This window comes from Lynx rufus, unplaced genomic scaffold, assembly GCF_022079265.1.
Source record: "Lynx rufus isolate CCGP_SWC_20201006 ecotype Redwood Valley unplaced genomic scaffold, mLynRuf1.p SCAF_5, whole genome shotgun sequence".
NCBI lineage: Eukaryota > Metazoa > Chordata > Mammalia > Carnivora > Felidae > Lynx > Lynx rufus.
The window spans coordinates 37,941,456-37,962,962 of NW_025814867.1; the positions used below are offsets into that span (position 1 = coordinate 37,941,456).

The 21,507-nt window shown below is 41.0% G+C and overlaps 1 protein-coding gene across 2 annotated transcripts in view; it reads right to left on the bottom strand.

The window, feature by feature from the left end:
• Window positions 1-21,507, bottom strand: part of PCOLCE2 (procollagen C-endopeptidase enhancer 2) — a 69,428-nt gene that overhangs the window by 2,835 nt on the left and 45,086 nt on the right. For both annotated transcript variants that reach the window (XM_047099343.1, XM_047099344.1), the window contains exons 5-8: window positions 19,979-20,115; window positions 6,598-6,752; window positions 2,487-2,570; window positions 224-391 (exon numbers count right to left, since the gene is read on the bottom strand). In XM_047099343.1, the coding sequence (XP_046955299.1) occupies window positions 224-391; window positions 2,487-2,570; window positions 6,598-6,752; window positions 19,979-20,115 (544 nt within the window). The remainder of the gene's footprint in view (window positions 1-223; window positions 392-2,486; window positions 2,571-6,597; window positions 6,753-19,978; window positions 20,116-21,507) is intronic.

The following is a 21,507-nucleotide window of genomic DNA, read 5'->3' on the forward strand; positions in this document are numbered from 1 at the left end:
CCACTATCTCATCTTCTGTCACATGTTACAAGAACTGGGCTTAGAGCCCAATTCTGCCGGACTCCAAAGGCCTTCCTTCTACACCAGAAGTGGACAACACATTAGCCTTGATTTTACTTCCCCAGTCATGGCAGGGGAAGATCCACGACTTGCTCACACTCTCTCTTGTTTCCTTCTCTGTCCCTGAGCTTCCCTAAAGAACAACTAATGTTTTCCTCCCTACCTCTTCTGAGGAGAGGGCACTGCTTGCAGACCACGATGACCTTGGCACTCATGTTCTTGCCAGCCTGCTGAATTGCCAGATTTCCCTCTTTATAGATGTTGATGATCGAGACTGTGGCATGCAAACTTCCACCTCGGGTGACAGTTGTGATAACAGTGCCAGCCAGTACTGCAGAAGGAAACATTTAGATATATTATGACAGTGAAAGCAAAAATGTAAGCAGAACTGAAAATAATTTTACATTCTTCTAAGCTTCAGATAGGAAACATTCTAATGTTCAAGAGAAAGCCCTAATAGAGCTATTGAATGTGATTCTGCACATGTGTCACCAAAATTCAGGTTGAAAAAAAGAGGCCATGGAGCTGGAATGTTAGCCAGGTTGTGAGGTGTTGATGCCTAGGAGAGAAACCTAATTACCTGCTGCATTGCACTCTGCTGCTGAGAGGGGCTCTCTGCACTGTTTTATCCAACATGGGGATCGTTTACCAAATAAGGCATAGGCTTATGAACCTTTACCTATGAATACTCAATTAAGACCTTGAATCTTTAGAGGTAATACCGTACTAAGCAGTTGCATGCTAGGGGTTTGAGCTACAAAGATCTGGGTCTTTGTGTCTGTGTAGTTGAGTGCCTACCTTTCTGTGTCTTTCCCCTCACCCCTCTCTTCAACTGTCCTCTCTCCTTGAACTTTGGTTCATCCCATGGGTCCCCATCTCTAGTTATCAGTATCTGTTTCTGGGTCTTTCACATTCTTTCTTATCCACCTTGTTTATTTCATTTAACAAATCAAAGTATACAGCTGAGGTATAACAAAACATTTTCTTGCTTATAAACAAAAACAAAAACACCTAACAAAATTCAGTTGCTTTTCATTATGTAACTCACTCTTTATTCCACGGTGATGTAAGAGGAAAGAGTCTCATTCTGGAGGCACAGAAGGAAAGATGCTGTTTCTCAAAGGCATGCTTTTGGCATTTTGTGGGTGACAATTCCATGTGGTGTAGGACTTGGCACTGAGACTGTTTTATGAGCCCTGTCCCTCCCCAGAAAAACCAGTAGCACCCCCCCCCCCCAGTTATTGTGCCAAAACTGCTCCTTGGGGAGTGTTAGCAATGCAGGCTGAGAACCAATGGGCCACTGGTGTTAGTAGTTGGTCATTTTGCCACAGAAGAGAGTCACAATGGAATAAGTCAAAGTTTGGACTTGGCTGACATGTTCTCACTTTCAGGATAAAGTGAGAAGCTGCTGCTCATGTAGTGTGCAAAGTTCAGAATTCTTATTATGCCTTACTTTGATTCCTGGTGATAATTGTTAAATCTATAGCCAAGTGGAATCTGGTGGCTCCAAAGGATATAGAGGGGGAGATTTCCTTAAGCACCTCCCACAGAAGACTAACCTGGATGTGACAGCAATTTGTTTTCATTTTCATGCCTGTTATTTGAATTGCAGCATGCAAACTCCAGTAAGATCTAGGGCCCTAGATTCTTCAGTGCCTCACACCCTCAATTAGAATAGTTTGTCTGGACTGTAGACAGTTACCATTTAAAAGGCACAGAAAAAGCAAGCCTCTTTTGGGAGACTCTCGGTTGTGGGTGTAACCTATTTAGGCTTTAGCAACTTCCTTTTCCTGATAAGACTTTTCTTAAATGTTCCTTTAAAAAATAACCAACATAATTAAATTTGGTATCTCTTGCTCTTAAGTGGTTTTTACAATTGGAAAAAGCTCTGAGAAATTCTAAGTCATTAGATAATATCTCCTCAGTTCCAATTTGTAAGCATTTCCAAATAGATTTCAGATACCCAAGTTTCAATTTAGTACTCTGGAAGGACACTACAGAGGAAATACGTGAATTTCTTCTGAAAAAGGCCAGCCTGGATATGTTTCTAATTTACGTAAGTGGAATTACAGATGTGTGAAAAAATATTCCATGAAAAATATGTGAGGAAAAAAAGTACACAGGGTTTTTCAGGAATACTGAGCCAGCCAGAATACACAGAGTAGCAGTATCCTATTCCAAGAGTCAAATTATTAAGTTTATGTGAAAAAAAGCATATTTTCTGTATACATATTTTTCTCAGTTGTGAAATCTAACACTTTGAACAACACTAGCCAACTATACCTTAGTGAACAGGAAAACATTTTCGTGGGTGAATGAAGAGTGTAACTAACCCTTTACCATCACATTCAGGGCAATTCCTTTGAGACTAAGCATGCGGTCTCAAGTTTCTGATTAAAGAGAAAAGGCCCGATTTTATTTCTTACCAAAGTTACTGGAACAATAATTGCTCTCCAGAGTCCCCGTCCGTCTACACTTTTGTTGACACAAGGCCACGGTGGGTTTTAAACCTTAATTCAAAGAAGAAAGACATTAAGATTCAGGAAAATGAATTCAATTGCAATTGGTGTTTAGACCTGAATCTACTTAAAATTCCTATTTATTTCCCTGAGCCATCAATCCATCATTGCAATGGAGTAATTACATTCAAAAGAAATTCTTTATGGTACTAACTACTGTTCTCATTTCCTCAGGGTAACTCAATACTCTCTGCTGAATTTGAAACCAGAGATCAAAGATAACCCACATTTTGCCCTCTTTTCTTCTTTCTTTATACATAACACTAACCAAAAATAGATATAGCTTCCTTGCACCCTGCTTAGAAAAACCCAGTGCAAAAAATATGAACTCAGAAAATGTAGGTTAATTCTTCACTTTACAAAAGGAATCCAATGGTGCTCCCCCTGAGGATGGAGGGAGTTTTCTCAGTGCCTTTAACATAGGCACCTGCCCAAATGTGGGTAGTACAAGGTTTTAGAAACTGTGTAAAGTGTATTATACCTGTAATGAGCTGCAACCCATCACTATACATCTATTTTGAGTCTGCCATTGCCTATAAGCATTTAAGAACTGGGAAGTAGACTAATTTAAAAATAAAAGTAGATACACAGAGTAGTTCTCCAGCAAAGGTGATTCCTCCCCTTGGGTGATGTTTTGCCATGTCTAGAAATATTTTTTGTCACAACTAGGGGCTGCTACTGGCATCTAGTGGGAGATACAAGGGATGCTGTTAAATACCCTACAATAAACAGGGCAGCCCCCAACAGCAAAGAATTATCTGGCCCAAAATGTAAATATTGCCAAGGTGGAGAAACTGTGGGTTACCAAAATGAAAATATTTAAATTTTTTTTTAATGTTTGTTTATTTTTGATACAGAGAGAGACAGAGCATGAACGGGGGAGGGGCAGAGAGAGAGGGAGACACAGAATCGGAAGCAGGCTCCAGGCTCTGAGCCATCAGCCCAGAGCCCGACACGGGGCTCGAACTCATGGACCCCGAGATCGTGACCTGAAGTGAAGTCGGACGCTTACCCGACTGAGCCACCCAGGCGCCCCCAAAATGAAAATATTTAATTCCCATTATTATCAATAAAAATGTTTCTAAAATATTTGCTAATTATTCACTTATATGTGGCAATATGCTAGGAAGAACTAAACAGAACAGCTGTAACAGAATTGTACTTGTTGGGCAAGAATTTGCAGCTGTAACACTGCCCTTCTAATATGTTTCTGTGAACTCTTCTCTGAATTTATTATTGATTTACTCTTACTTTGTACCCATACTTAACTCCAAAAAGGATCTCAAGTGGATCACAGTATTAAAATATGTACAATTTAATGTTAAAATACATAGAATAGCATGTGTGTGTATGTGTATACTTTTTTTTTAAGGCAAAGAGTTCAGAAAACATTTAGAGGGAACACTGCTCCAGAAGTTGGGGACCTAAATTTACCTAATTACTGGAGTCAAAAAGTAGTGGTGCTAGTGTTTCTCCCTCTCTGATGAAAGAACATCCTTTCAGTGGACACTGGAAACCAGCTCTTCTAAATCCCAGAATGTCAATCTGGAAGCTGGGTGGCAGTCCCACCCTGCTCCTTCTCCTCCTTCTGTAGATCCCTGCTCTCCTGCCTTTAAGTCATCACTAGAGCACCCTGACCCTTGTCACCTCCCTGTCTGCTCTCTCCCTGCACTCCTGGCATGGCATCTGGTCCTCAGCCTTCCTCTTCAAGTGCACCTGCGACCATCTCGGTGGGCGTTCCCTCCTCCCAGTGCCACGGCTCCATCCTTCCCAGACTTTCCCTCGGCTCTGTCTCCATCACCCAGTCCCAGGTTCACACGTTGTCCCATTAGTCTTTCATCACCAAGCTTTCAAATTCACACATCCTAACATCCAGTGTAGATGTCTCTTGTTCCAGCTCCTATCTTTTCAGTCTCTTTTGCCAGTATATCCTTCTTTTTAAAAAGTTGAGGTTTCTAGAGACTGAATTCCAGCAGCCCTTGTCCTTTCACTTCTAACCTCTCCCTAGGTGATCTCATTTTGGATCACAGTGTCAACCACATGTATGTTGATGATTCTCAAATTTAAATCTCTTGCTGAAATCTCTTCTAGAGGCCATAGATCGAATTGGACATGATTACTCCACTTGAGTGTCTCACAGACACATCAGACCCAACACGCCACAGCTTAACTTATGATTCTACCCCTAAACCCCTTTCTCTGCTTCAGTGAAAGGTCACACCTTCCCCCGAATTGTGCAAACCAGAGACTTGAGAGGCATGATTCACACCTCCCTGATCTGTCTAGTACCAATAATCACTAATTAAAGACCTGTTAATATCTTCCAACGCTCCTCACTTGCACAACAGTCAGAATTTCTGGACTCTGTGTATTTCTGTCACAGCACAGTTCACCTGGACAACCACGAGAACCTGATTGTCTTGACCCTACTATCCATTCACCTCACAACTGGCCAGAGCTATCTTCATGAAGTGGGAATCTGATCCTGAACTTTGTTTAAATCCATCAACAGTTGCCCCCACACTTAGGATAAAATACCAAAATACTTAGAAGCATAAGGAGAGAGGTGGTAGGGCCTAAAGATGGAACTAGAAAGAGAAGCTAGGCACAAAGAGTTCATGAAGGGTCTTATATATGTCATGAAGGAGTCTGGCTCCTGGGCTGCCCGATACGGTAGCCACTTGCCACATGAGGCTTCTTAAAAATAATTAAATTAAAATTTAATTCCTCAGTATCACTAGCCACATCTCAAGGGTTCAATAGTGGCTACCATATTGGATAGCACAGGTGTAGACAATGAATTCAGGTGGGAGACATGGTCTGCTTTGTGTGTGTGGTGGGAGGCATGCAGTGGGGAGGTAAGATAGAGGAACTCAAAGATGACTTAAGAGTGTGGCTACTGATGCTGTGGACCCTGCTTGGGAAAACAGGCGGAGAAGCAGATTTGATGCACAAAATAGTGTAATAAAAACAAGTTGATTTTGATAGGTTTTAATTTAAATGCTTAGCAGTCAACAAAACCCTAGGAGATCATTATAAATCCATGTTGGCAATTTCAGAGGTTTAGGACTGGAGATAAAATCTAGGGAGCCACTAGCAGCACGGTGCTGCCAGATAATTCAATGGAAAGAATAAGGACACCAGGTTCCACTGAGATGAGCTGAAGAAATGAGAAATACTGCTGTAATATAGCAGTACATGTCTAGGCCACAAGGTGGCATACTTGGGGAGCACTCAGAAAAATCAGCTCTTCTACAAGTGCCTATACTCAGGTCAGCCCTACCAGGGGTGCAAGCAGAGAATGGCAGGCTATAAAAGCTGGGCTCATTTCAAACTATTTTGTATCTTAACTGCAGATCCTTCATTCCCACTTTTTTCTTTCTCTCAGATTTAGATTTTGAGATCTGAGGCCTGAAATCTCAGTGAATGGAGACTTAGTATAGGGATACACTCTTGTCTCTCCATTTCTTAGGTTATGCTCCAGACCAGTTTCCCAATTGGCTTCTATAATACCAATTTACCCCAGTTTGGGGGAAAAAAAGAAGTATTTTGTATAACACATTTTAGAGTGAAGCGAGAAAAACAACAACATATGCATACACAATAAAACCCAAACCAAAAAACTGGCACATGTGAAAACAGGCAGGTATCAAGGCCCTAGAACTTTAATTTTAAATACTACAATTCTATGTAATAAAAAAAAAAAAGCCATAACTTTAGAGGTACCAGAAAAGAAAAACTGGGTTTATAATGATCTGTGCCTATAATAGGGTTCCTAGTAATTTTTAAGTGGTCATAATTTTCTTACATGACTCTTAAAAATTATTAGCTTATAAACATTTTTACACCTTACACTTTTTCATTAATGGAGTTATATTATTCTCTTAGATAAGTTTTCATTTTATTTAACTTAGTTTAGTTTCAAGTATCTTTGTTTTAATTTTTTTTTTTCTACTTCAAAAGAATTTTTCTTATACTCCTGAGGTGTGTGCACAAACATCAAAACAGAAAAACTTACCCGTAGTTACAGGGAATGTGGTGGTAACAGGTGGTACTGTAGTTGTAGGCAATTTTTTCGGCCTGAATTTGTAGTGACCAATAAATCCATCTGCAGTTAAACTTAAGTCTGATAAAAACTGAATGAGAAGTTCATTTCTCTCAGATACAATTGGCCTAAAAGAAGAAAAACATTAAAAAAATTTTTTAAGTGGCACCTCTCTGAATTGTAGAATCCTAGCTTTCCATTTGACAATAGATCACTATATGTTTAAAAGTAAAAGTTAAGATACTTCAAAAGGTGAAAGTCTCAATGTGCTCAGAAATAATGCTAAATAGCTAACATTTACGAGTGTTCAGATCGGCACTGTTATTCACTTTCTAACAGAATAAGCCAGTGAAGTTCAGAGAGTTCAAGTGATTTACCCAAGGCCCTACAGCTAGCATGTAGGGGAGTCAGAATTTGAACGTAGGACCAGGTGACCAAAGAGACTGTGCTAGACATTGAGACCGGTGTAAACACTGAAACTGTGGCTGGTTCTTCACAAGCACCTTAGAGTCTGGCCTGACTTGGGAACCACACAGCTTCTTTTAATTAAGACTCTGGATTTGAGGGGCGCCTGGGTGGCGCAGTCGGTTAAGCGTCCGACTTCAGCCAGGTCACGATCTCGCGGTCCGTGAGTTCCAGCCCCGCGTCGGGCTCTGGGCTGATGGCTCAGAGCCTGGAGCCTGTTTCCGATTCTGTGTCTCCCTCTCTCTCTGCCCCTCCCCCGTTCATGCTCTGTCTCTCTCTGTCCCAAAAATAAATAAACGTTGAAAAAAAAAATTAAAAAAAGACTCTGGATTTGAGCTGGCCTGGGGAACTAGGGATGCTGGCCATAGAGAGTCAGATGGAGAAATGTCATAAATGAATTCCCATGCATTGTGAAGACACAGCCAGAGGGATCATTTTGGTGGGCTGGTCACCAGGGGATAAGAAAGCCATGTAGGGTTTAACGTGACTTCCATTTCATTTTTAATGAGAGCTCTTAGGCAGGCCTGAAATGGAAACGTTTCTGTTTTATAATCTCAGTAGCAGAATGCTGTGAAGTTGAAAGAGAAAGTGATTGCTTTGGTGGTTATGAATGACATCATTAAAGAACTCTTAATTTGAAAGCTATTTTAGGGACTTGCTGGTTAGCTGGTACTAAAGATTTAGTGGCGATAATAACTGAGGCTCAAAAGCACTCCTAAGTCTTAGGGAATAACTATCATATAAAATAGTTTCATTTAAGCCTTCTCTATTATTATTTAAGCAATGGTTAAAAAATGCTGTTTGGCTAATTCTATTTAATTCAGACTATTTAAGACTATTTAATTCAGAAGTGGGAAAAACTAAACAAGTTATTTAATTGAGGTAATTAGTGGTTTGACTAAACTCTTTTTTGAGGCATCTTCTCAGCCAAACCACTTTGAAAATTTTTTTTTTCATTTATTTATTTTTGAGAGACAGAGAGAGACAGAGTATGAGCAGGGGAGGGGCAGAGAGAGAGGGACACACAGAATCTGAAGCAGGCTCCAGGCTCTGAGCTGTCAGCACAGAGCCCAATGTGGGGCTCTAACCCACGAACCATGGCATCATGACCTGAGCCGAAGTCAGACGTGCAACCGACTGAGCCACCCAGGCGCCACAGCCAAACCACTTTGTAGGCATCATGGACAGCAAATAATGGGGCAACTTAATTTTTTTTCCCACCTGTCAGCTACTTTGAGTGGGGATGGTTGGGGGTGAGGAGGTAGATCTGTACTTGACCAAACCAGTTAGAAAAACTGCAGGATCTTTTCTGTCCTGAAGGCTATTAATTACCTTCTGAGCCAAGGGATGGGATGAAGCCAAGACTGAGCTTCGTGACCTACATTTAGCATTCTGGTCACAAGAGTGACCGAGATCATTTAAATAATGCTTCTGAGAATCAAGCCTTTATCAGAAACATTCTGTCTTGCTTTTGAAAACATATTCCATTCAATAAATATAAACAATATGTATGAAACACAATTCCCAGCCACAATTACAAAAAAAAATATGTTAAACTTGTTTACATGATAAAATTACAAAAAGCACTTGTTATATGCAGCAAAGGAAACCTTAAGACCTCATCAGGTCAGCCTTCTGGGCATGATATTATAATTATAGTGATCATCTAATGTCTTTTCTATGAACTAATCTTGGGAGCATCAAATTGGAAATTAAATTTTCTCAAGGAAGAGTATTGTAGTAACAGACATTTTTGTTATGCTGCTACTGAGCTAGTCTAGCATGAATATGACAGAATCACAGTGCCATAAATGTTCTGAGGGCTATGTGTGCATCCACAAATTAATGTAACAAACCACCAGAAAGGCAAGAGGAACTCTTCCTTGGATTCATTCCATACTGGCAGATCCTGGGAAGGGATGGAAGATGCTCTTTGGTCTTACAAAGCTGGCTGTGTTCACTGTCTCTGCTTTGTCATCCCACAGTCGTCGTCGTCTTCAACCACTACAGCTAGTCAACCGCCATGTCCTGCCAATCTTGCCTAAATATTTCTTGATCCACATCCTCCTCTCCATCTCTACCATCCTTCCTCATCTCCTCATCCTTCCCCACCTCCTTGACTTTACCTGGATCTCCCGCCACAGCCTTCTAACCAGACTCTCTGCTCATGTCAAGGATGGGGATTCTAAGGCACTGGTCCCGCCATTTCCTGACTAAATGTATTTGAAAGGCTCCCCTGTCTGTAAGATGTGGAACCCAGTTCAGTGCTCCTGCCTCTCTAGGCTCCAACTCAAGGTTTGGGCTCCAGAATAGCATAGGCCTCCCCTGTGTTATCTCTATTGATGGAGTGTCTTCTACTTGGAATGAGTATGTCCTCCCTTCTGCTTATGACCAATGCCAACTCTTCCTTCAAGACTAAGCTTCAAGAGGCACAATCTCCTTCAAAAAGCTTCTCCTGACCCCACCATTTGTGCTGATTGGACCAAAGGACTCCTTGTCAGAAACGTACCTGGCATATTCCTTTGCCATTTTAACTATCTGCATCGTTTCATCCCTCCTACCAATTATCTTTGTTTTTTATTTATTGTTGTATTCCAGCTACCTAACACAGTGCCCACCACATGGCTGAGGCTTAATGAGTGTTTCTGAACTGAATTCAATGGTGTTGATACTGCACTGAACCCGACACAGGGATGATGAAGTGATCTCACCAACCACAGCACTCCTCCTTCTCTTCAGACTTTTAACAGGGGAAAAGTCCCCCAAATAGGTTTTCTCATTTTCTGCACTGCCCCATCCCAGAAGTACTCTATGAAAAAAATATTCCTCTGGTAAAAGTGTTAGTTGGAGGACTGGCTGTCGAGCTACTCCAGACAAACTCCTCAGAAGCAAGGAGCCCCCACTTTGTGACCCCCTCCCCACCTGCATGGATGCTATCACTATGCTGGATTCTATGTTTCTCCTTTTCTTTACCGACAGATTTACCAATAAATATGCATCACTAAGCATGCTTTTAAACTTCATATAAATTGGGGTGCCTGGGTGGCTCAGTCGGTTGAGCGTCCGACTTCGGCTCAGGTCATGATCTCACAGCTTGTGAGTTCGAGCCCCGCGTTGGGCTCTGTGCTGACAGCTCGGAGCCTGGAGCCTGCTTCGGATTCTGTGCCTCCCTCTCTCTCTGCCCCAACCCACTTGCATTCCATCTCTGTCTCTCTCAAAAATAAATAAACATTAAAAAAAAATTTATAAACTTCATATAAATGAAAGGTGTGCACACATTGTATGGTGTGCATTTTTCTGTTATTTTTTTTTCACACTCAGCATTATAACTGTGAGATTCATCCACTGTTTTCACTGCTGCATAGTGTGAACTATTCTCTTGTTGATAAATATTAGGCTATTTCCTCTGCCCCCCCCCATTACAAACAATATCGCTAAGAATACTCTTGTGTATGTCTTGTGGTACACATGGGCAAAAGTAACGTTAGTGGGCACCCCAGGAGGGTAGTGTACATGTTCTCTGCTAAGTCACAGGATACATGCCCATCTTCAACTTTACTAGATAATGCCAAGGTGATTTCCAAAGTTGTTGTGCCAATTTACACTCTTTATAAAGATTTATTCACTGTGCAGCTTTCTTCCTTTGGGAATGTCTTGTCATGTCTCTTGCCCATTTCTTTTTTCTATTGAGTTGTCTTTCCTTAAGTAATTTTTAGAATTTCTTGATATATTCTGGACCTAGGGGTCTTTGTCAAATATGTTACAAATACCTGTTTCTGTTTTGTGCCTTCTCTTTTCCCTCTTTAAGGTGTATTTTAACGAGCAGAAATTCTCATTTAAGGTTCCAATGCATCTGTAGTTGTGGTTCTGTGTGTATGTGTGTGTCATTCATTTTTCCCATATGAAAACAATTTGTTCCTGCCTCATTTTTCAATGAGGCCATTTTTTACCAGCTGACCTGTGGCTCTCTGCGATGTGCCCCATGTGCAGACATGTGTGGATGTGTCTGGCCTCTCTTTGGCATTTTCATTAGTCCATTTGTCAATCTCTGTTAAAACCATATTGTCTTAAATACAACAGCTTTCTGATATGGCTCCATCACGTAAGGCAAATCCCCCTGCCAAGTTCTCCTTCAGAACTGTCTTAGTTTTGCCCCCATCCCCAACTCCCTTGCAATTCCATGAACATTTCAGAATCAGGCTATCAGGTTTAATGAAAAACCAATTTTGTTATTTTTAAATGACATTGATTTTTCCTATTCACGAGAACGGTATACAGCTCTATTTACTGAGGTTTTTTAAAATACCTTTTAGTAAGGTTTTATAATTTTCTCTTTTCAGGGCTTGCACACAATTATTAGATTTATTCTTGAGTATTTTGTATTTCTGTTGCTATTAAAATAATATTAATAAACTTCTATTCAAGCTATTTAAGAAAATATATTCTTGAATAAATTGTTTCCAACAAATAAAAATATAAATCTAAAAATCATACTTTAATCTGGTAATTAAATTATATTAATAGCTTTTCTAAGTTCAAACCAATCTTGAATTCCTGGTCAAACAGCATTTTCTATACATTGTTAGATATGACTTGCTAATAGTTTTTCCATGTTTATTTATTTTTAGAGAGAGAGAGAAAGCAAGTATGCGCACATGTGGGGAGGGGCAGAGAGGGAGAGAGAATCCCAAGCAGGTTCTACACTGTCAGCACAGAGCCTGACAAGGGGCTTGATCCCACAAACTGTGACATCATGACCTGAGCTGAAATCAAGAGTTGGGACACTTAACCGACTGAGCCACCCAAGCACTGTTGGGCTTTTCAACATTTTTGCCCTCTGATGATTTCTCTTTTTTTTTTTTTTTTTTACCAACTGAGCAATGCTTAAAAAAATTTTTTTTAACTTAGGAACACTGTTTGGTATTTGTTGTGGTAGGATTTTAAAGGCTATCTTATTTTCCATATCGCTAGGAGATGAAATTTGAAATTTTTTTTTAAATACTTGGATATAAAGACAAGGAGAGACATGGTAGAAAAAGCTACAGCAGGATAGGGGGTCAAGAAAGGGTTACTTTTCTTCCCCTTAATTCAGGAGAACTTAAATTTTTGGCTATGGGAAACAAATAATAAAGGCAGAGGCTAAAGATGGAGATGATGGAGAAAAAAACAGGGCTACTAGGTAGAGGGAAATTTCAAGGGAGAAAAGGAGGAGGTCAGATGGAGGATACAGATGAAAAGACTGGCTTGGAATAAAGGAGGGTGTGGTAGGCTGATAATGGCACCCCAAGATGTCCGCATCCTAATCCCTTGAACGTGTGAATATGTTACCTTATGTGCGAAGGGACATTGCAGGTGTGATCAAGTTAAGGATCTTGAGAAGGAAAGAGTATCCTGGATTGTCTACTTGGGCCCTAAATGTAACCACAGGTATCTTAGAAGAGAGAGGTTTGACTCCAGAAGAGGACAAGGCAATACGATGACAGAAGGAGAGACAGGAGTGATGTGCTTTGAAGACGGAGGAGGAACCACAGCCAAGAAATGCAGCAGTTTCTTGAAACTGAAATAGGCATAGAAACTGATTCTCCCCTCAGAGCTTCCAGAAGGAAACAGCCTTGCTGACAGCTTAACTTTAGCTCAGTGCAAGGGATTTCAGACTTCTGACCTCCAGAACTGTAAGAAAATACATGTATTGTTTTAAGCCACTAGGTGGTAATTTGTTATAGCAGCAACAGGAAAAAAATACAGAAGGAACACCTTTGCTAAGAGCTTAGAAATGGGCCTTTCTCTAACACATTTGGCTGCAGAGTCAAGTTTGGGTATAGTAATGTTCAAGTTTTAGCCAATTTGTATGTATTAAAAATTCTTAATATTATCAAACAATATAAATGAATTTAAATTGAAAAAATGAGTTTAAAATGAAAAATACCGGGGATTCTGGGAAGATGGCGGCTTAGGAGGACACTGGGCTCGCCGCGCGTCCTGCTGATCACTTAGAATCCACCTACACCTGCCTAAATAACCCAGAAAACCACCAGAGGATTAGCAGAACGGAGTCACCGGACCCAACTGCAGACGAGAGGCCCACGGAAGAGGGTAGGAAGGGCGGCGAGGCGGTGCGCGCTCCACGGACTGGCGGGAGGGAGCCGGGGCGGAGGGGCGGCTCGCCAGCCAAGCAGAGCCCCCGAGTCCGGCTTGCAAAAGCGGAGGGGCCTGACGGACTGTGTTCCGACAGCAAGCGCGACTTAGCGTCTGGGAGGTCATAAGTTAACAGCTCTGCTCGGAAAGCGGGAAGGCTGGAGGACAAAGGGAGGGTGAGCTGCGGAGCCCCCGGACGACAGAGCTCAGTTTGGCGGGGAACAAAGGCGCTCGCCAGCGCCATCTCCCCCGCCCATCCCCCAGCCAAAATCCCAAAGGGAACCGGCTCCGGCCAGGGAAATTGCTCGCTCCGCGCAAACACCCAACTCTGTGCTTCTGCGGAGCCAAACCTCCGGCAGCAGATCTGACTCCCTCCGGCTGCCACAGGGCCCCTCCTGAAGTGGATCACCTAAGGAGAAGCGAGCTAAGCCTGCCCCCCCCCCCCGGCCGCCGTGCACCTTGCCTTCCCACCCCAGCTAATACGCCAGATCCCCAGCATCACAAGCCTGGCAGTGTGCAAGTAGCCCAGACAGGCCACGCCACCCCACAGTGAATCCCGCCCCTAGGAGAGGGGAAGAGAAGGCACACACCAGTCTGACTGTGGCCCCAGCGGTGGGCTGGGGGCAGACATCAGGTCGGACTGCGGCCCCGCCCACCAACTCCAGTTATACACCACAGCACAGGGGAAGTGCCCTGCAGGCCCTCACCACACCAGGGACTATCCAAAATGACCAAGCAGAAGAATTCCGCTCAGAAGAATCTCCAGGAAATAACAACAGCTAATGAGCTGATCAAAAAGGATTTAAATAATATAACAGAAAGTGAATTTAGAATAATAGTCATAAAATTAATCGCTGGGCTGGAAAACAGCATACAGGACAGCAGAGAATCTCTTGCTACAGAGATCAAGGGACTAAGGAACAGTCACGAGGAGCTGAAAAACGCTTTAAAGGAAATGCAAAACAAAATGCAAACCACCACGGCTCGGATGGAAGAGGCAGAGGAGAGAATAGGTGAACTAGAAGATAAAGTTATGGAAAAAGAGGAAGCTGAGAAAAAGAGAGATAAAAAAATCCAGGAGTATGAGGGGAAAATTAGAGAACTAAGTGATACACTAAAAAGAAATAATATACGCATAATTGGTATCCCAGAGGAGGAAGAGAGAGGGAAAGGTGCTGAAGGGGTACTTGAAGAAATAATAGCTGAGAACTTCCCTGAACTGGGGAAGGAAAAAGGCATTGAAATCCAAGAGGCACAGAGAACTCCCTTCAGACGTAACTTGAATCGATCTTCTGCACGACATATCATAGTGAAACTGGCAAAATACAAGGATAAAGAGAAAATTCTGAAAGCAGCAAGGGGTAAACGTGCCCTCACATATAAAGGGAGACCTATAAGACTCGTGACTGATCTCTCTTTTGAAACTTGGCAGGCCAGAAAGAATTGGCACGAGATTTTCAGGGTGCTAGACAGCAAAAATATGCAGCCGAGAATCCTTTATCCAGCAAATCTGTCATTTAGAATAGAAGGAGAGATAAAGGTCTTCCCAAACAAACAAAAACTGAAGGAATTTGTCACCACTAAACCAGCCCTACAAGAGATCCTAAGGGGGACCCTGTGAGACAAAGTACCAGAGACATCACTACAAGCATAAAACATACAGACATCACAATGACTCTAAACCCGTATCTTTCTATAATAACACTGAATGTAAATGGATTAAATGCGCCAACCAAAAGACATAGGGTATCAGAATGGATAAAAAAACAAGACCCATCTATTTGCCGTCTACAAGAGACTCATTTTAGACCTGAGGACACCTTTAGATTCAGAGTGAGGGGATGGAGAACTATTTATCATGCTACTGGAAGCCAGAAGAAAGCTGGAGTAGCCATACTTATATCAGACAAACTAGACTTTAAATTAAAGGCTGTAACAAGAGATGAAGAAGGACATTATATAATAGTTACAGGGTCTATCCATCAGGAAGAGCTAACAATTATAAATGTCTATGCGCCGAATACCGGAGCCCCCAAATATATAAAACAATTACTCATAAACAGAAGCAACCTTATTGATAAGAATGTGGTAATTGCTGGGGACTTTAACACCCCACTTACAGAAATGGATAGATCATCTAGACACACGGTCAATAAAGAAACAAGGGCCCTGAATGAGACACTGGATCAGATGGACTTGACAGATATATTTAGAACTCTGCATCCCAAAGCAACAGAATATACTTTCTTCTCGAGTGCACATGGAACATTCTCCAAGATAGATCATATACTGGGTCACAAAACAGTCCTTCATAAGTTTACAAGAATTGAAATTATACCATGCATACTTTCAGACCACAATGCTATGAAGCTTGAAATCAACCACAGGAAAAAGTCTGGAAAACCTCCAAAAGCATGGAGGTTAAAGAACACCCTACTAACGAATGAGTGGGTCAACCAGGCAATTAGAGAAGAAATCAAAAAATATATGGAAGCAAACGAAAATGAAAATACAACAATCCAAACGCTTTGGGACGCAGCGAAGGCAGTCCTGAGAGGAAAATACATTGCAATCCAGGCCTATCTCAAGAAACAAGAAAAATCCCAAATACAAAATCTAACAGCACACCTAAAGGAAATAGAAGCAGAACAGCAAAGGCAGCCTAAACCCAGCAGAAGAAGAGAAATAATAAAGATCAGAGCAGAAATAAACAATATAGAATCTAAAAAAACTGTAGAGCAGATCAACGAAACCAAGAGTTGGTTTTTTGAAAAAATAAACAAAATTGACAAACCTCTAGCCAGGCTTCTCAAAAAGAAAAGGGAGATGACCCAAATAGATAAAATCATGAATGAAAATGGAATGATGACAACCAATCCCTCAGAGATACAAACAATTATCAGGGAATACTATGAAAAATTATATGCCAACAGATTGGACAACCTGGAAGAAATGGACAAATTCCTGAACACCCACACTCTTCCAAAACTCAATCAGGAGGAAATAGAAAGCTTGAACAGACCCATAACCAGCGAAGAAATTGAATCAGTTATCAAAAATCTCCCAACAAATAAGAGTCCAGGACCAGATGGCTTCCCAGGGGAGTTCTACCAGACGTTTAAAGCAGAGATAATACCTATCCTTCTCAAGCTATTCCAAGAAATAGAAAGGGAAGGAAAACTTCCAGACTCATTCTATGAAACCAGTATTACTTTGATTCCTAAACCAGACAGAGACCCAGTAAAAAAAGAGAACTACAGGCCAATATCCCTGATGAATATGGATGCCAAAATTCTCAATAAGATACTAGCAAATCGAATTCAACAGCATATAAAAAGAATTATTCACCATGATCAAGTGGGATTCATTCCTGGGATGCAGGGCTGGTTCAACATTCGCAAATCAATCAACGTGATACATCACATTAACAAAAAAAAAGAGAAGAACCATATGATCCTGTCAATCGATGCAGAAAAGGCCTTTGACAAAATCCAGCACCCTTTCTTAATAAAAACCCTTGAGAAAGTCGGGATAGAAGGAACATACTTAAAGATCATAAAAGCCATTTATGAAAAGCCCACAGCTAACATCATCCTCAACGGGGAAAAACTGAGAGCTTTTTCCCTGAGATCAGGAACACGACAGGGATGCCCACTCTCACCGCTGTTGTTTAACATAGTGCTGGAAGTTCTAGCATCAGCAATCAGACAACAAAAGGAAATCAAAGGCATCAAAATTGGCAAAGATGAAGTCAAGCTTTCGCTTTTTGCAGATGACATGATATTATACATGGAAAATCCGATAGACTCCACCAAAAGTCTGCTAGAACTGATACATGAATTCAGCAAAGTTGCAGGATACAAAATCAATGTACAGAAATCAGTTGCATTCTTATACACTAACAATGAAGCAACAGAAAGACAAATAAAGAAACTGATCCCATTCACAATTGCACCAAAAAGCATAAAATACCTAGGAATAAATCTAACCAAAGATGTAAAGGATCTGTATGCTGAAAACTATAGAAAGCTTATGAAGGTAATTGAAGAAGATTTAAAGAAATGGAAAGACATTCCCTGCTCATGGATTGGAAAAATAAATATTGTCAAAATGTCAATACTACCCAAAGCTATCTACACATTCAATGCAATCCCAATCAAAATTGCACCAGCATTCTTCTCGAAACTAGAACAAGCAATCCTAAAATTCATATGGAACCACAAAAGGCCCCGAATAGCCAAAGGAATTTTGAAGAAGAAGACCAAAGCAGGAGGCATCACAATCCCAGACTTTAGCCTCTACTACAAAGCTGTCATCATCAAGACAGCATGGTATTGGCACAAAAACAGACACACAGACCAATGGAATAGAATAGAAACCCCAGAACTAGACCCACAAACGTATGGCCAACTCATCTTTGACAAAGCAGGAAAGAACATCCAATGGAAAAAAGACAGCCTCTTTAACAAATGGTGCTGGGAGAACTGGACAGCAACATGCAAAAGGTTGAAACTAGACCACTTTCTCACACCATTTACAAAAATAAACTCAAAATGGATAAAGGACCTAAATGTGAGACAGGAAACCATCAAAACCTTAGAGGAGAAAGCAGGAAAAGACCTCTCTGACCTCAGCCGTAGCAATCTCTTACTCGACACATCTCCAAAGGCAAGGGAATTAAAAGCAAAAGTGAATTACTGGGACCTTATGAAGATAAAAAGCTTCTGCACAGCCAAGGAAACAACCAACAAAACTAAAAGGCAACCAACGGAATGGGAAAAGATATTTGCAAATGACATATCGGACAAAGGGCTAGTATCTAAAATCTATAAAGAGCTCACCAAACTCCACACCCGAAAAACAAATAACCCAGTGAAGAAATGGGCAGAAAACATGAATAGACACTTCTCTAAAGAAGACATCCAGATGGCCAACAGGCACATGAAAAGATGTTCAGCGTCGCTCCTTATCAGGGAAATACAAATCAAAACCACACTCAGGTATCACCTCACGCCAGTCAGAGTGGCCAAAATGAACAAATCAGGAGAGACTACAGATGCTGGCGAGGATGTGGAGAAACGGGAACCCTCTTGCACTGTTGGTGGAAATGCAAATTGGTGCAGCCGCTCTGGAAAGCAGTGTGGAGGTTCCTCAGAAAATTAAAAATAGACTTACCCTATGACCCAGCAATAGCACTGCTAGGAATTTACCCAAGAGATACAGGAGTACTGATGCATAGGGGCACTTGTACCCCAATGTTCATAGCAGCACTCTCAACAATAGCCAAATTATGGAAAGAGCCTAAATGTCCATCAACTGATGAATGGATAAAGAAATTGTGGTTTATATACACAATGGAATACTACATGGCAATGAGAAAAAATGAAATATGGCCTTTTGTAGCAACGTGGATGGAACTGGAGAGTGTGATGCTAAGTGAAATAAGCCATACAGAGAAAGACAGATACCATATGGTTTCACTCTTATGTGGATCCTGAGAAACTTAACAGGAACCCATGGGGGAGGGGAAGGAAAAAAAAAAAAAAAAAAAAAAGGACGTTAGAGTGGGAGAGAGCCAAAGCATAAGAGACTGTTGAAAACTGAGAACAAACTGAGGGTTGATGGGGGGTGGGAGGGAGGGGCGGGTGGGTGATGGGTATTGAGGAGGGCACCTTTTGGGATGAGCACTGGGTGTTGTATGGAAACCAATTTGTCAATAAACTTCATATATAAAAATAAAAAATAAAAAAAATAAAAAAAATAAAATGAAAAATACCTTGTTTTAACTTAAATGTGTCTGGGGGAATCATAGACATGCATGTAAAATCAGGTGATGCATAAAATCGAATTATGTTTAAGCAACAGAGTAGAAAAGTGTATTTAAAAATTGACATAATGGTGACTTTGACAGCAAACTGTAGTAATGTCTTTTTTTTCCTTAAGATTTTATTTTTTTAAAAGTAATCTCAACACCCAACATGAGGCTCGAACTTACATCCCAAGATCAAGAGTTGGAAGCTCTACTGACTGAGCCAGCCAGAGGCCCTAAGCTATAGTAATTTCAACTGAGGCTTTCTCCAGTATTGTATGTGAAAGGGTGAAATATCTTGCACCAAAATACATGTGTTGCACCAATATAGAATAGGGAACTAAGAGGAATTAAGCAATTGGCTCAATGTCACACAGGTAATAAGTAGCAGAGCTCTAAGCTCCATAAATGTTTGCTGATAAATACACAGTGCCTTTCAGGCTTACCCAGCAAACATTTGAGCGACACGGTGAGGAAGAGGTACAAAGCCACAAGAGGTCCAGGACAAGTCTCTGATCAGGTAAAACCACCTGGGTCATCATGAGCATCCAGGTTTCCATATCTGGATCCCCAAATTTCAGCCCCCTGCTTTTTTCTCAGAATTTCCTCCTTCCACTCTGATGTTTGAGCTCACCTTTGCAGGGCAGTGATGTATCCAGGTATCTGGCTAGTATCTGACTCTGGGGCATCACCAACTCTGCATCTGTTATCCGTTTGGCCGCCGAGGCCTCACTACACTCATTAATGCCTCCTTACTCCCTGGGTTGGCTATTTTTTGTGCTGGGGCTGTATGGGACTCTACTGCCATGGAACAAACCCAAGAATTTGTGAACAAAACAACAACAGCATAGAATCTTCCAGAAAATAAAATATAATTGGGCAGTTTAATAAGAAAGAAGTTTAGAGCTACTAAAGTATTAATGAAATAAAACAGGTGCTACTTACGCGGGTGGACTATCACCACAATACTTTCCAATTCTCTTAGCGTCGTTGACTTCCCCACCATTAAACACAGCCACAAAATCGTATCGGCAGTAGTTATCACGCTCGACATCAAACTTCTCAAATTTTAATTCTATAAGCTTTAGAGAAAGCACAACATTAGAAATGTCAAGATAGCTTTGAGGAATAATCTCACCCAGAAATCTTCCTCCCCCCAGATCTGTAGGATATCATGATTTTCCTTTGTCAAGAAAATATTCCTTCTGTTTGAATTATTCATTTCTTATGGTTTTCATATTTCTTCTGTAGTTCACAAAACTGTGGTATTACTTTCCTTTAATTTTTAATCATTCCAAAAGGTCATCTCAACCCTAGTTAAGATCTTAAATTTAGGAGACCTGTTCACCTACAGCTACAAAAGTATGGGAACACCACACAACCCTAGCAACCTACATTTAGACCATAACTGGATATGTGTTAGAGTGGGAAGCAGAACCTATGCCAACTTCATTCTTCTCGGAGATGTTCCCCTATGTTAGTGTATGCTGGGGTGTGGTGTCAGTGTATGCATTTGGGTGGTGGATGGAGTTGTTCCCCTTTCAAGGGAAAGAGAACAACATTCCTATCACATGCAAAGGAGTCAAATTCTTTAGGACCAGAGATTCAGGAAGTGGGGACTGACTGGGATGTCTTCTTGAAGTATGTCTGAAAAGTGTGCCTACTGAGTTGAGCACAGCCTACTTGGTGATGTGGTTAATTTTTGAAGAGGTTGCATAAAAGCACTCATATACCAAGTCAGTGTTAGACTTCTTAAGTATTTCTTAACTTTTTTTGCTAAGTACCAATAATAGTGTCCAAGTTATTCAAGTCAATAGGAAGTTTTGATTTAACAGGCAATCATTCCCCTCACAAGCAGATTTTTCCAGAGCACCTCCAACATGTGAATCAAAGGAAATCTCACTGGGTTCATAAATACCCACGGCACCCAGACAGCTGATCTCCACTTTTGCTGGGCAGCAGGTGGGCAGGTAACCCTCCCTGCTGCTTCGAGAAGATAATGGGCATTAATTCCTGTTAGGACAGGCCCTAGATATTAGCTAAAGAAGACTCACACACAGTAACCTAGATGAATATGATAATAGTAACAGCATCACGGAGGGATCAAAGGTAAATTTTGGCTTTGAACATAATTGTCACATATCTACATATTTACCCACCTTTAAAAAGTCAGCACCAGTTAAGGGTGAATAATAGCTTATTCATATTTAGCAGTGCTTTAAATCGTATTAAAATACTTCCTCTCTGGGTCCAATAACTTCTCACCAGTTGGTAATAAAATGTTTTCCAGATTATTAAAAAATTGGCTGACCTTTCTCTACTTAGTCATATAACAGCTTTTAGAGAGAAGATTAAAAAATAAGTAAATAAGTAGGAGAATAGAGGGGAAAACTATGATAAAAAATGAAGGTTAAGTCTTTATTGGAAGAAAATGCCCAGAGATTGGCACAGAAATTACTCAGGATTTAATTTTC